At 43.8% G+C, this 16,952-nt stretch overlaps 1 protein-coding gene across 1 annotated transcript in view; it reads right to left on the bottom strand.

The window, feature by feature from the left end:
• Positions 1–6,332: 6,332 nt before the first annotated feature.
• prkn (parkin RBR E3 ubiquitin protein ligase) overlaps positions 6,333–16,952 on the bottom strand; it is an 83,572-nt gene continuing 72,952 nt past the window's right edge. The window contains exons 8-12 of the mRNA XM_084153446.1: positions 13,285–13,346; positions 11,928–12,077; positions 7,220–7,306; positions 6,819–6,936; positions 6,333–6,552 (exon numbers count right to left, since the gene is read on the bottom strand). Of these exons, the coding sequence (XP_084009572.1) occupies positions 6,443–6,552; positions 6,819–6,936; positions 7,220–7,306; positions 11,928–12,077; positions 13,285–13,346 (527 nt within the window). The 3' untranslated portion in view covers positions 6,333–6,442. The remainder of the gene's footprint in view (positions 6,553–6,818; positions 6,937–7,219; positions 7,307–11,927; positions 12,078–13,284; positions 13,347–16,952) is intronic.

The raw sequence follows: 16,952 nt of genomic DNA, 5'->3' as shown, positions 1-16,952 counted from the left end.
TGGGTATTGACGCCTGACCTGGGGAGGACAGTTCACACAGACTCAGACAGACAAACTGTAAATACATTTGTTTATGTGTATTTTTTATCATACTAGGACAGCTGCAGTAGCGTATACCATATCATATTGTGGGTGTGTTTTATAAAATATGCATGACTTCATGGTTTGTTGGCCAATTTACCTCCAAATATAATCCAGAAGGCACATGCATAAGGGATGAAGATCTCTGCATATAGGAAGAGGAAACGCAACACATCCCCCACAATCTTCCCCAGCATGACAATGAAAGGACCCATAACCCTGTACAGAATGAGGATAAAAGGTTGTGGTATTGGTGTAATGCTGTGGAATTTTCAGGTACAATGATTCTAAGATCTGCTGTATGAGTCCAATGTGGGTCAGTATTTCGCTACTTTATATTTGGAAATATCCAGACATGCTGTTCTAAAAATGTATCCTATTTTGGACATGAGGGCCATGACCATATGATGACCTATGAGCTCTAGTTCCTTTGTTGTCACGACTCACGACTGCCTGTGGGGCCCCATTCATGTGTTGTTGTCATGGAACCTGATAACTCCAGGTGTACCTATGGGGACGCTGACCAGGTGTCACTATTATGTCTGAGATACCCAATGAACAATATGCATTGTTCGTGGGATAGCTCAGACACCCAGTCCAGGTGTTTTATTCATTTGGGTTTAATTTCAGTTGTGTTTTTATTTTTTCCTCAGAACATATTGTTCCCTTCCATGATCCATTGGGGACTAGAGAACAGTCATCAATGGGGGAAGGGAAGTAAAGATTAATTATTCTCCACCACAAGATTGGTGCTCTAAAATGAATGAATGCCTTGCACTTCATCAGGGAGACAAGTAAAGAAATGATCCCTAAAAGAGGACTCTTCAGTGGTGGTCAGTCTGGTCACCTGAAGGCTCGGACGTGTTTCATCAGCCGGAGCCAGAGGAAGATGATGACTACAGCGAAGAGGCGCAGGCTGTAGTCTCGCAGTGTGCCTGCCAACAAGAAGATGTCTGCCACATGGATCCCAAACACCGCCATCAGCAGAATGTACACCAGCCAATCAAAGATGTTCCTGTGACACAGCCAAATTAGATACCATTGTCTGCTTGCCAGTTAGGTAATATATGAGCATTATTAAGGGCCAGAGTTACACCATATCCATATGAGATGTACTGTATCGTATATAACACAAATGTGTTTACCAGGGGTCTTGTAAGTAGTTTCCCTTCATGCGGTGGATAAACTTGATTTGCTCTTCCAAGAAATGTTTTTCCTTTGAAGCAGGAAGACAAAAAATTTAAAGAATATGTCATGTTGCACATTCTCAATGGGGATTATAACAACCTGTAGCCTTACAAAGGGCATACTGCCAAAATAATGTATTGGGGTCAGGAGGACTCTCCTTAGATCTTAATTCAGTTTATTTTGGTTAACTGTGTATGCCTAGATCAGGTCTAGAAACTTCTCTAAGATGTGCGTCTGTGTGTGTCTACTGGGTAAGAAAAGTACCTCGGGCCACATTGGGTGTGTGCAGCGCAGGTCATCGTTGGTGCGATGCTCACACCAACTCTGCCAGCTCCTTAGCTTCCTCCTGGAGCCTATCATCTCCGCCACCTCCCGGCCCACCTCCACCACTGTCAGCCCCAGAGCCACCACCACCCCAAACACACGCCACCAGTCCTGCAGGAAGATATACTTTTTATATTTAGATTTGTTTATTTGGATCCGCATTAGCTGTTACAATCACAACAGCTACTCTTTCTGGGGTCCACAATGACTTTATCAATGACTCATGAGCAATCACATGTCCAAACATTTGTATGACCTGTGAAATACTTCTGACCTTTATATTCACATTGTTTCATTGTGGATCCAAATGAAGGACTGAAATGTGTGTGAATCTTAAAACACCACACTTTTAATGTAATTCTGAAGAGTTAATGAAAAAAACACACACACACACACACACACACACATATATATAATGTTCCCTTTGTCCTTCACTTTCTCACCTCAGGGAAAACATAAGGCTCCTCGTTTCGGATGACAGACACAGAGATGGCCACGGTCGTCCAGGAGACTATAAACAGGAAGTTAAGGAGTAGGAGTATCCAAGCCCCCAACCTACAGAGACACCAGTTTACCATTCAGAGTGAAATACTGAGCCACCATTAACAGTAGATCCCTTTAGCTATGTGTCTAACTGTGTGAATGGTTAGGGCCTATGGTATATTTTATTTATGACAGCGCATGAGACTGGAGGGGGCAAGAGGGGAGACAGAGCCCCATCTGGCAGGAGCGACACACCTGCCACTTCTCTCTGGCAAAAGTCTCTCTCAAAGTCTCTCTCACTGATGAACTGACCTGCCATATAGTTTCCACTTGACAGTGATGAGCTTCAGAACCACAGGGTGCATGATGAGATCCAACTTCCCCTGGTGTACTATGAACTCCAACTGTGGTGAGAGAGAGAAAAAATCTCAGAGAAAATTCATATAGCAATTATGATCAAATTAGTTGACTTATTTTACATATTTGACTCATATGTAGTCTTCCATCATAGTTTTCATCCATTATCACTTTTTTAGCCTGTTTAGCCTTAAAAGATGGGAACATACTGGTGATGTAGGCTCACTGGCAACACCCTCTGGAAGACAAAACATTGAAATTAGAGATCACACAAAAGTTTAAAAAAAAAGATCTCCAAAGTTTAGAAGACTGTTGCACAGTTTGATCCACTGAGTTAGGTTGTTAAACAGAGTCTATTATTATAAGTGGGATCATTGGCCATATAGGACATTTTGTTCTGTGGAAATAGTATTTATTTCAGACTATTTAGATAGGTTACCTTGTGAGCCCTGTCCTGGTGGATTCTGCTTGCAGGGTGGCTCTGGCTCCAGCAGGTGGAGGTAGTAGAACTGCTGCCTGGTCATCCGGTCAGTCACATGGAACTGGTTCAGCGCCAAATGAGCCTGACACCACCAAAGAGAGCTGAACAATGCTATAGGATGATGACATACAGAACCCACTATATCACAACAACTAGCACATTGTCAGGCCAAACTATACAATTGGAGCATGTCCTACAGTATGACTCATTTGGTCAGTGACCATCCAACCCATATTTACCACTGAGGTCATCTTGTCAATCATGGCGGTGATGCAAAGTTGACCATCAGAGTCCTTCACCCCAGCATCTGCCCCCAGTTCCATTAGCGTCCGTGCAGCCTCACTCCTGTCTGAATACACACAGGAGTACAACAAAAGAAGCATAATCAAGTACAGCAAGAACTATGTAATGTGCAATGTAGTTATTTGTAAGGTGAGGTGAAGGGCACATTTCCATGTGTGTATGGACAATAAAGTTGTGTTTCATTCTATTCTAATACAAAGTATTGAGTGTGAAATGTGCACTCAGAGGCAAGTAAGGGTATTACCTAGGTTGGCAGCCAGTTGTAGAGGGGTTCTCTTTTTGTAGTCTCGTGCGGAGATGTCTGCCCCATACTGCAGCAGCACCCTGACTGCCCCCACTGCGTCGTTCTTAGCAGCGTAGTGCAGAGGGGTCTGATGATCCATGTTGGTCTGAGCACCAATGTCAGCTAAAGGGACAGGACATACATATGTGAGCTACAGTACAAAACACATTGAAATCACTCACCCACAGAAGTAACACACAAGTGACACAAAGACGATTGACCTCTGACCTTTCCTCTCCAACAGGAAGTGGATCATCTCCTCGTAGTCCAGAGCTGCGGCAACATGCAGGGGCGTGACCCCGTAGGAGTCAGGACGCAGAACATCAGCCCCCCTCTCCAGGAAGAAACGCATCACGTCCACGTTCCACGCCCTCGAGATCTACAACCAGGCAGAAGAGCCCTGTGAACACACAGTGGCTGGAAGCCACTCAGAATGATCTGCCACAGCAGAAGGTCTTTGAGCCATTTGATGACATGTAAAGACTTCAGTCTCACCTCATGTAAGACAGTTTGTCCATATCGGTCTGTTGAGTTGGGGTCGGCTCCATCTGCGATTACATCATTCAGGTACTGAAGGTCCACCTATGACCAAACAGGATTATTGACCGTATGAATCATCACTAGCCTTCAATCAGACCATATCTAATCTATACCTTAATCTATACCTTTAGCCCCATTTTACAACTTAAAGGCAGAATGCCATCCACCCCTCACCTCATCAGTGTCCTGATTGCTGGAAGCCAGATCTCTGAAATGGTCCATCAGTCTTTTATTGAGGTGGAAGCTTTTGTCTCCTCCATCTATGACATCCTCATCCAAGGCCAGGCCTTTGTACATGCTCTCAAAGAATTCCCCTTTAAACAAGAAGGTGATCATACAGCCTGAAAGAGTGCAGAGTATTTGAACTCTTATCTGAGTGTATCTGAGTTTGGCGTTTTATCTGAAATGGTACCTGTGGGTTTTCTCTTCATACACTGACGGCAGGCTCGTTTCCAGCGGCTGCAGGTGTAAGATGCCCACTGGGCAGCTGCCTTCGCAGCACTGGATACTGATGTCTTAGAGATCGGAGTTCCAACAACTGGCTGCCATTCATACTGCAGTGACACACATACATCACACTACAGTATATAGAACTGCATCATACGGCGGCAGGTAGCTTAGTGGGTAAGAGCGTTGTGCCAGTAACCGAAAGGTCGCTGGTTCTAATCCCCGAGCCGACTAGGTGAAAAATCTGTCGATGTGCCCTTAAGCAAGGCACTTAACCCTAATTGCTCCTGTAAATCGCTCTGGATAAGAGCGTCTGCTAAATGACTAAAAACAAACAAAAAAATAATTATAGCTTGTACTTAAAATGTCCAATCCTGAAATATACCACCCAATAATAAGAAATATAGTAACACACTACTCTATAATCATATACAGTTTGGAACTGAGTAATGATTGAAAATGTATTGAGAAGAGGGTTTCAGATTACTCTAGAAAGAAATGGAAAAATATCAACAGATAACAACATTGAGAGGCGGATTGGTTAAATTTCAAAGTGCCATTTACTCCTCACCTGGTTGACAACTCCATCAGTCATCTCCATGGCAGGGTTGTCATGACCAGAGGCACTAACCCGGTTCAGTCTCCTCATCCTGCTGTGTTCCAGGCCTGAAGGCTTCTCTGTAAACAATTAACTACACAGCTCCAATATGACTGCGACCAGCCTACCAGTGTAGGTACGGTAACGCTACAATGAGCGGCTATTTCCAAACAAAGGCTCTCACTCAAAACACTGGGAGTTGGTATATTCCGGTAGATTCTGAACCTGCTAAAGCCGTGTGATCTAAAGAGATGAGGAGTGGATTGTTGTTAGGCAGATATCAGGTAAAAGGAAAGTCTTCTGCAGGCCCCTTCACTGTTTTTCCTTCCAGCTGTTTGTTTACTAATGAGCTACCTGGAGTACTGTACCTGAACAATATGGTACATTCTGACCCATCTGCTTGTTACGCAACAGCCTTTATGTCATAAAGTTAACAATGATGACACTGACAAAGCAATGGTCCTATCTTTTAATGTTTAACAGCATTGGAGTTTGTCTGAGCTGTTAAGACATGTTGGAGAAACTGTGGGCATGTTTATGGCTTCTTATCGGCTTATGTGTGCTTGGTACAGATGTATTGTGGCTTGTTAAGGTACATATAAATCACCAAGTCAGCACACTGACATGTGGCCCCACTCTTGACAAGATATAGGATTCCAATGGTCTTCATATACATTTTTATCTTAGCTAAGGCCTCCAAAATGACAACACCATGACTTGGCCACATGCAGGGACAGCTCAGAGCTGTCATTGATTGACAGGACGTGGTTGCCATAACAATGTGATTGACTGATGCCACAATAATGTCATAAGAAGGGTGGAGTGTTCGAAAGCTAAAGTCCACTCTAGAGCAACAAAGCAGGTGCAAAAAAGACTACTAACAGACCTTTAAGTAACATCAAGACTAAAGGAGTGGTCAGCTGTAGCTCAGTTGATAAAGCATGGCGCTTGCAACGCCAGGATAGAGGGTTCGATTCCCAGGACCACTCGTATGTAAAATGTATGCACACATGACTGTAAGTCGCTTTGGATAAAAGTGTCTGCTAAATGGGATATATTATATAAACACAGACAAAATAATATTCTTTATAACAAGGTTGTGATTTACAACGGACATAGAGACACCCTTTGACAAAAAGGAAATAATGACGTGTAATTCACTATATTGTCCAGTTAAAGCTGGACAACCATTGTGTCTTTATACAATGTGACTGAAGGCAAATGAGGTCACTGCTTGAGAGTTTGAGATAGGTCAGGGCACAGCTTTATTGAGTCTTTTAAACACCATGATTGATTTTGCATTACAATCCTTGGTACGTATTCCTGAGTGGTGGCAGGCCTTTCTGAGGTCTCAGAGTCAGCCAAACCAGTGGTTTCCCATACACTCCCTGTTCCATTCCACATGACAGATCCAGCACCACTCAAATTTACAATTGGCACGGGGACACACCATGTGCATACAGCCACCTGGGAACACAGTATAGAAACACAACATTACAGACAGGCAAGAAGGAGAAGAGAAGACTAAGGACAATGTATGAAAGGATGGCATTTGAAATCTATTATACAGCATTGTTCCCACTGCAGAAGGTGGTGTTAAGGAGATGGAATAAATAAAGGGCAAATGGAAAACAACATAGATATAGAACATAATAGAACATATATGTATATATTGGAATAAGGATCCGAGAATGGATGGAGTGAGTTGGCGGGATGGAGAAACAGTGCCTTACCACTCTTCTCCACTGGGACCTTGCAATGTGGACATGGGCGGGTGGTCTCGTCTATAGTCTCCTGCGAGGCCTGCTCCCACCGAGCCTGAAGAGCTGCCTCCTCGTCCACTACATAACCCTGGGGGGGGGACTGGGAGTTTATTTCTTGAGTGGATACAGTGTGAATGGTGGTTGATTTAGGAATGCCATCTTGTGGCATGTTTTAAAACTCAAGTCATACATAAAGCATAAAATATCTCTAAATTCATCATTATTCACAACTCTGAATTATGAACTGTTACAAGCCATTACAAGTGTGTTACAGTGTTCACTCTTCAGATACTAATCCTGGTCATATGGACAGTAGGGGGCAGCGGAGACAGCGCAGCAGTGAGCAGCAAACAACTGATTGGCTCAGTTACCTGCAGGGCTCCTCCTGAGACAGGTGATGACCTCACACGACATTCCCCCTCATGGAACCCTTCCTTACAGTCACGGCAGAACACAAACTGCAAGGAGACACACAACGTGTTGCCTTAATAATATTATCCATTTAGTCACACTGAAAACCTGAACTGGGATGCATCTTAATAGTCTATTGTGGCTCCCTTTCCTTTCCAATGGATGCCAGCCATGAATTTGCTTTCATCGGTATAGTTCCATCACATCACTGCAGATGAAGGAAAGGAGACGTGGAGAGGAAGTAATGTTTTACTATTAAGACGCACCCCTGGTTTCAATGCATTTAATGACTGGCTGCATCTTCTCCCACAGGTTGTATACAAGTTCCTAAGATAGACACTGGGTGGCGCCATCTCCATACGCTCCCCCACTAGCAGCAACCTAGCCTACATGTGGAAGTAGGGAGCCGATATTCACTGAATCCATCCTCAACAGGGATTAACTAGGAATCTAGACGATGCTTTGTGTTTTTAGCTCGACTGTATCTTTTGAAGCGCAACAGTGATTTTGCACTTCATCAAAGGGGCTGGAGTTTTGAAGGAGAGGGGGCTTTCTTTCTTCTATCATATGCTGTTTTAAAGTGTGACAGATAACAGCTCTCCTCTCAGGGTCTGGGAGACAGACGCCTCTTTGTTTCCAAACTCCTGCATGGCACCGCCTGTGATGAGACGAGGGGAGAAGAGGAGCGCTTCTGACAGGCGCTTTCTTCCTCCCCCTCCCGTGTTCTTTCCCACTCTTCCCTCAGATGAGCCTCCATCACCATCTTCGGCAGAGAACTCTGAACAGTCGCTTCATCAAACGACCGTGGTGTATGCGCCAAAGCTTGTCTGAGACACGAGGCGATCTGCCCAAACAAGAATTTGAGGACTCTCAGGACTCGACACTACACTACACTGTAGCACGGTGACCTGATTGTCTGTGAAGTAATTTTGAATTGTTTACTGAAACATTCACAGTAACTTGTCATAAGTCCCACTTCAGCAGAAGCTTCATATCACTACATGTTATAACAAACTCACATTTTAACTGTATGACAGCAAGAGCCTATCTACAATTGCCTATGACCTGGGGTCTCTGTTCTTCCTGATCAGGTCTCTTGGTCAGGAAAAAGTAATTTGTCTAGCCGAGTTGGGCCGGGTGGGAGTAAGGTTTGCGGATGGGTTGAGGGTTGGCCAGCGGGAGGGTTGAGGGTTGGCCAGTGGGTGGGTTGCGTGGCTGGTACAGAGACAGAGCTGCCCAGTGGAGTGTGGAAGACACATGAGGGGTTGCAGCAGGGTTCCGGTGGTTGACAAACCCATTTCCCCTCGCCTCCCTCCACTGAGCAACACAACGGATCACAGCACCCCAGACAGCACCCTCAGAGGGTAAACATACACACATACACTGATACAAACACACACACACACACACACACAAAAACTGACATAGCTCTTTGTAAGTCAACTAAATGAAACATTAAGAGATGTGCAGCCCTGTGCTGTTGCTCAGTAGTGGGTGGATATAATATTGCAATGTAGGTTCAGCACACTGCAGTGTCTGTCTCAGTACAGAATCATGTGGCACATGAAGGTTTGAACTAAGTGTAACAGCAGCAGTGTGAACTCTTCTAAATGAGAGCATTCTAGTGAAGCTCTAAGAAGAGCTCTGTGAGAGAGCTTACTGACGAAGTGCCAAAGTCGTCCCCTTCTGCCCTCCCTTTCTCTCCATCTCTCTCTTCATCTTTCTCTCTCATATAAAGTGCCTTCAGAAAGTATGCACACCCCTTGACTTTTTCCACACTTTGTTGTGTTACAGCCTGAATTTAAAATAATTGAGATTGTTTTGTCACTGGTCACACAATACCCCATAATGTCAAAGTGGAATCATGTTTTTTGAAATGTTTACAAATTAATGAAAAATGAAAAGCTGAAATGTCTTGAGTCAATAAGTATTCAACCCCTTTGTTATGGCAAGCCTACAAAATTCAGGAGTAAAATGTTGCTTAACAAGTCACATAATAATTTGCATGGACTCACTCAGTGTGCAATAATGGTGTTTAACATGATTTTTGAATGACCACCTCATCTCTGTACCCCACACATACAATTATCTTTAAGGTCCCTCAGTCTAGCAGTGAATTTCAAACACAGATTCAACCACAAAGACCAGGGAGGTTTTCCAATGCCTCGCAAAGAAGGGCACCTATTGGTAGATGGGTAAAAAATAAAAGCAGACATTGAATATCCATTTGAGCATGGTGAAGTTATTAATTACACTTTGGGTGGTGTATCAATACACCCAGTCACTACAAAGATACAGGCGTCCTTCCTAACTCAGTTGCCGGAAAGGAAGGAAACCGCTCAGGGATTTCACTATGAGGCCAATGGTGACTTTAGAACAGTTACAGAGTTGAATGACTGTGATAGGAGAAAACTGAGGATGGCTCAACAACATGTTAGTTACTCCACAATACTAACCTAATTGACAGAGTGAACCGAAGGAAGCCTGTACAGAATAAAAATATTCCAAAAACATGCATCTTGTTTTCAACAAGGCACTAAAGTAATACTGCAAAAAATGTGGCAAAGCAATTAACTTTATGTCCTGAATACAAAGTGTTATGTTTTGGGCAAATCCAATACAACATATTACTGACTACCACACTCCCTATTTTAAAGCATAGCGGTGGCTGCATCTAGTTATGGGTATGCTTGTAATCATTAAGGACTGGGCACTTTTTCAGGATAAAAAATAAAGGGAATGGAGCTAAGCACAGGCAATGATCCTAGAGGAAACCCTGGTTCAGTCTGCTTTCCACCAGACACTGGGAGATGAATTCACCTTTTAGCAGGACAATAACTTAAAACACAAGGCCAAATCTACACTGGAGTTGCTTACCAAGAAGACAGCGAATGTTCCTGAGTGCCCGAGTTACAGTTTTGACTTAAATCTGCTTGAAAATCTATGGCAAGACCTGAAAATGGTTGTCTAGCGATGAGCAACAACCAATTTCACAGAGCTTGAATAATTAAAAAAATAATAAATGGATACAATTGCACAATCCAGGTGTAGAAAACTCTTAAGAGACTTACCCAGAAAGACTCACAGCTGTAATCGCTGCCAAAAGGTGATTCTAACATATATTGACTCAAGCGATTTAATACTTACCTAATCAAGATATATTAACAGCGACGCATTTTGAAAACATTCCATACCCAGTCAAATGCATTCCTGACATTTTGATGTGGTCTGTCATAATGAAATCTGAAATTCTAACTTTGCACAGATATATGTATACATCGCTCCTCCGCATACACATTCTCGCAGTCCTTGTGTAATGATTGCACAGTGAGATCAATGGAAGTTTTCATAAATTTTATACAAATGTTAGATTTTTTCTTCCATTATAGTATTTTGTGTAGATCGTTGACAAAAAAAAAACAATTATATCAATTTTAATACCACTTGAGGAAAAAGTCAAGGGGTGTGAATACTTTATGAAGGCACTGTAAGAAGAAAGAGTCTCTGACTCAAACAATCACCTCACTCAAGACACAAGACAAAGACACTCTCTTGCTGTACATAAATCACACAGACACACACATTGGAGTCCCAAAGGCGGAGGAATATTTCACCATCTCTTTAACACAAACAGACACACACTATACGAACACCCACACACACCCTGCAGTTCTCCCTATCCAACCCTACAGCCCTCCTCCCATGTCTGCGTTCAGATTCAGTGCTAGGGCCTGTTTAACCTCGTCCCCAGGCTAATTGCAACTGAGAGCCGGCTGGTGGACGAGACTAGGACCTGCATGGTGCACAGAAATAACCAGTCCTATTACATGTTTACAGGTCTCCTCTACTGACCAGTGTCTATTGTACCCTGCGGCTGCAGCCGGGTCCGCCAGGGCCCATCGGAGCTGTACGTCCTGCCGGAGCTGCAGCAAGGGGCTCGTAAAGCCAGCTCACAAACACTAGCTTGGAGGACATGAAAAAGACAGGGAGGCAGGCAATATTGATTTCTGTATGTGGAGTCTTAAAGAGAAGCCAGCTCACCAGTATCCTAAGGCCTTGAGCACATCATCACTCCCCCCCCCCCCCCCAAAAAAAGAGAAATGCATTTGGGGGAGTGTTAAAGTGATAGGACCCCTGTCTTATAGCAGCAACCTGACACTTATAAAGGCGTTATCTGCTTCCCACAGACCTCTGGATGGACTGGAACGAATGTGCGCACATACACACACACACACACCACCACCCTCTCAATGTCACCTGGGATCTTATGGCTACAGGCTACACACACACACACACAAACCTCTCTCTCTCTCTTAAAAACAGCAGTCTTTAAAGGAAAGGAGACTGTCTATGGCTCCAACACAATAACCTTGTTTCCTAAGCCAGGCTGCGGTTAGTGGAGACAGATAGATCGAGAGATCAAGATGGAAATAGAGAGTGAGATACTGTAGGTGAGAGATGAGCCTTGTAGCAACCCCCATTCTGCTTCCCTGTAATGAAGATGTTGATGTTAGCAAACATGCAATCAGTCAGCACTAATGTATGGTGAACTATATCCTAATCTTTAATCGAGTGGCTAATTAGAGAACATCATGTAAATTGTGTCATAATTACATATTTTCATGTGTTGTGTGCTTGCGTGTGTGTATGCATGTGTGCACGTCTCACCCCGCATCCCAAACCGTTGCTGAGCAGACACTGGATCATCCTCCTGTCCTCCTCAGGCAGCAGGCCTGCTCCACATCCAGGGGCTGGACATAACACTCCTCCCATCTGGAGTAGGCACTCCTCTGCTGCATACTGCTGGTACCTCTCATACTGATATACACAGAGAGAGAGATTCATTAGTTATTTAATTATTATTATTTTGATGGATTTGAAGTATATGAAATTCCGCTTCGACAATATGGTATTTCATGTCTTTAAGCATAATTGTATTGAAATTAATTGAGAGAAATAGAGAGAGCGAGAGAAAGAAAAAGGCAGAGCAAAAGAGAGGTGCACTCATGCACATACACTACACTACACACACACACACACACAGCATTATGACCAGACACATAGTCATGCTAATTGTGTCTCTGTGACAAAGGCTAATTGATGCATGCCTCAATCAAACATCTGCATAAAGGCCCAGCTCAGAAGGGGCTTTTAACCATCCGGTTCACACCACTTATGCTTTCAGAATGGAGCGTTTCACTGAGCAATGGAGCCACAGGGCAAGCTTAGAGTTGGCTAAGCATTCATATTCAGAATTCAAAGCCCCGCCAATGACTCACTCATGCAATAGGCACATTGTTTCATCACTTAATTGTGTTTATTATTGCAAATGTGCTAATGCTATGTCGGAGTAAATTGAAATAAGGTTGAAGAGTTGAAATAGTGTTGAAGAAAGTGTGTTTGCCTGAAGAGTCTCAGGAGTGAACAATGCTGTATGGTCTTTATTGTTGATCTTTTTCCTTATTGGTAAGCTACTTCAAAAGGACACTATTTTCCAGTGGGAGTATAGAAGTGTTTGAAGATAAGGAGAGTATAGGGCCCTCAAATTCAAAGCCAGTTCCACTGCTTTCCACTACTTCGTAGGGTAAGATTTGAATACCCCTGGCATAGGGGGTGAATGAAGAGTATTGAGTGGTAGAGTAGAGAATTAAGACACGCCCTCTTAAAACCGACTCCTGCTCTCCCTGCTGAGGTGTTGCACGATGGATGGAGAGAGAGATGTTGCTCCTTAGGGACAGATGTTAGGCTATTTGAAAGGGGCTGGTAGCTCAGTTGGTAGAGCATGGAGCTTGCAACACCAGGATAGTGGCATATACTGTATTATAGCACCAGATGAGACAATTAAAGGACTGTTAGATGTGACAATGTGACAGAGAGACCAGGGGCATATTTCCCATGTGACCTGAGTGAGACAGAAGGGCTGAGGTTGAGGCTGGGTGGAGGTGGGGATGCTAGTTTCCCTCTAGATAGGATAGACAGGAGTTTGGCTGGGGTTGTTTGTTTGGGTACACTGTTCAGGACTCACCTGTTCATCACCTAGGGCCCGGAAGTGATGCAACTCCGTTATGAGAGAGTCTGGACAGCCAGCTAGAGATAGAAAGAGAGGGAGAAAATAGAGGTGGATAAAATTGGTAAGGAGAGGGAAAGAAAAAGAGAGGGGGGAGGTGAAAGGGAGGAGAGAGATTGATCATCGTCAATGAGCGAAATGAACACTGTCATTTGTGCACAATAAGCAAACACCCACACACTGATTGGAAAAAGGTTTTCTGTTAGAGACTCCTCATCCAGCACAGGTCAACCACCTTTAAAATAACATAGAATAATCACACGCAGCAAATGGCCCAACGCTGAATGCATGTGTGTGTTTGTTTGTGTGCGTGACACAGCAGGTGTGTGGGGTCCTCTCTCTTTTAATAATCTTTTTGGTCATCATTTAAGGTTAGGATTAGACATAAGGTTAGCAGTGTGGTTAAGGTTAGGTTTAAAAGCAGATTTTAAGAAGATAAATTGTCGAAATAGGTGGGGTTTAGCCATAGTTTTGACTTTTGGGCTGTGGTAACTAGTGACAAGCATAGAGATGAATTCATTTTTATCAATTTCCTGTCAAAGGTATACAAAATCCCCAAGCCAACAACCCCATAGGCGGACAAGAAATCAAGACAAACCCCATGGCAAACAAGCAGCTCTTGTAAACTCAGATTCCAGTTCAGATCCACACTAACCAAGACACTGCACTAAAAAGACTTTAACTTAACCCAGGGCTGGGGACCCTAAGGACAGACTAAGTACTAGGTCCATAGGAAACCTGTGTCCAACCTCCAACTGTCCCTGTTTCTCTGTATAGAGCCTGTCTGTGAGTAGTAGAGCAAGTCAGACAATCTCCTGCATAGACACAGTTAGCTGTAGCTTGAGCCCTGTAGGCTCCAGCATGCTAATGTCGCTAATCTCTCCTGGGGTCTCCTATGCCACAGCGCCGCTGTCTCACTGTTCTTATGCAAATCCCTCCGACGAACGCTAATCACGCAGCCCGAGCTGGGAGGAACGTTCCGATGGGGAGAAATGTGAAAAAGAAGAAGACAGAAAAAACACAAGACACTGACTTTTGTCTAAATGTAATTAAAGATACAGACAGACGGCGACAGGTACAGAGTGACGACGTTGCCATGGTGATGTGGTGACAGAGGAGCAGCCCTTGCAGAGAGAAAAGGAGTGACAGAGAGAGGCAGAGAGACAGAGATTGACAGACAAAGTCAGACAGACACAGATAACAAAGGGAACAGAGGAACAGCCATGAGAGAGAGAGAGAAATGGAAAGAGGAAGAGAGAGGGGGGGGATAGACAAATAGGGAGGGATTATCTAAGCAACTTCTCTCAGAACAGAAGACATACGAGTAACTAAAGATCATGAGGTCACAGGTCAAATTAGGGATTCTACACCTGGGGTGCGTTCAGTACGACAGAACGGTGTTAAACATTTAATTCAAAGGAAATTATACTGTACAACCATTTCAAGTACGGCATGATTATGGTGGCCCAGAGGACAATCGTGTATGGTGTGCTGCATGAGTTTTGCAATTAAAAAATGGTCAAACACAAATTGATCAGGCCACACCACGCCACACCCACCAAACGGGAGCAGACGTATTTCAAAATAAGAATGCTGCGCACCGTTTTGGGGAAATGTGTAGTTTAGTACAAACAGTCACACAAACGTAGCAAACATTGAACCGAACTGAACGCACCACCGGATTTATGTTGTGCCATTTCCCATCACTCTACTGCTCATTGAAAGGACAACCAGTTAAAAAGGAGATCAACTTCTCTCAGTGTCAAATCAATTCACTCAGCGCTTCCTTAATGACTGTTTAGCCGCCGTGCTCGATAGTTTATTGATCCCTTCATAACAGTGTGTAAAATTGCCTTAAGAAAACCGTATTAAACTTGCATGGCTGAAGGGGAAAGACGGGAGTCTGAGGATGTGGAGGGGCTGGAATGGTCGGTTATCATCTGTACATGATGATGATGTATCATCTGTATCAGTAAAGCATAAATTACAGTGAGCTCCAAAAGTATTGGGACAGTGACCATTTTTGTTTTGTTTTGTCTCTGTACTCCAGCACTTGAAATGATACCATGACTATGGGGATAAAGTGCAGTCTGTCAGTTTTCATCCATATTGGGTGAACCATTTTGAAATTGCAACACTTTTGTAAATAGTCCCCACATTTTAGGGCACCAAAAGTATTGAGACAAATTCACTTAAATCTGTATTAAAGTGGTCAAAAGTTTAGTATTTGGTCCCATATTCCTAGCACTCAATGATTACATCAAGCTTGTGACTCTACGAACTTGTTGGATGCATTTGCTGTTTGTTTTGGTTGTGTTTCAGATTATTTTGTGGCCAATAGAAATGGATGGTAAATAATGTAATTGTGTCATTTTGGAGTCACTTTTATTGTAAATAAGAATATAATATGTTTCTAAACACTTCTACATTAATGTGGATGCTACCATGATTATAGATAATCATGAATGAATCGTGAATAATGATGAGTGAGAAAGTTAAACGCATAAATACACTATATATACACAAAAGTATGTGGAAACCCCTTCAAATTAGTGGATTCGGCTATTTCCGCCACACCCGTTGCTGACAGGTATATAAAATCGAGCACACAGCCATGCAATCGCCATAGATAAACATTGGCAGTAGAATGGCCTTACTGAAGAGCTCAGTGACTTTCAACGTGGCACCGTCATAGGATGCCACCTTTCCAACAAGTCAGTTGTTAAGATTTCTGCCCTGGTCAACTGTAAGTGCTGTTATTGTGAAGTGGAAATGTCTAGGAGCAACAATGGCTCAGCCGCGAAGTGGTAGGCCACACAAGCACACAGAACGGGACCACCGAGTGCTGAAGTGCGTAAAAATTGTCTGTCCTTGGTTGCAACACTCACTACCGAGTTCCAAACTGCCTCTGGAAACAACGTCAGCACAATAACTGTTCGTCGGGAGCTTCATGAAATGGGTTTCCATGGCCGAGCAGCTGCACACAAGCCTAAGATCACCATGCGCATTGCCAAGCGTCAGCTGGAGTGGTGAATCACGCTTCACCATCTGGCAGTCTGACGGACAAATCTGGGTTTGGCGGATGCCAGGCATTGCAAATAGTCTGGGTAGCCATTTGATTAGATGTTCAGGAGTCTTATGGCTTGGGAGTAAAAGCTGTTTAGAAGCCTCTTGGACCTAGACTTGGCGCTCCGGTACCGCTTGCCGTGCAGTAGCAGAGAGAACAGTCTATGACTAGGGTGGCTGGAGTCTTTGACAATTTTTTGGGCCTTCCTCTGACACTGCCTGGTATAGAGGTCCTGGATGGCAGGAAGCTTGGCCCCAGGATGCTCTCGATGGTGCAGCTGTAGAACCTTTTGAGGATCTGAGGACCCATGCCAAATCTTTTCAGTCTCCTTAGGGGGAATAGGTTTTGTCGTGCCCTCTTCACGACTGTCTTGGTCTGCTTGGACCATGTTAGTTTGTTGGTGATGTGGAAACCAAGGAACTTGTAGCTCTCAATCTGCTCCACTACAGCCCCGTCGATGAGAATGGGGGCGTGCTAGGTCCTCTTCTTTTTCCTGTAGTCCACAATCATCTCCTTTGTCTTGATCACATTGAGGGAGAGGTTGTTGTCCTGGCACCAC

The sequence above is a fragment of the Coregonus lavaretus genome (assembly GCF_964263955.1).
Source record: "Coregonus lavaretus genome assembly, chromosome: 36".
Taxonomy (NCBI): domain Eukaryota; kingdom Metazoa; phylum Chordata; class Actinopteri; order Salmoniformes; family Salmonidae; genus Coregonus; species Coregonus lavaretus.
This window is presented reverse-complemented; position numbering and strand designations above follow the sequence as displayed.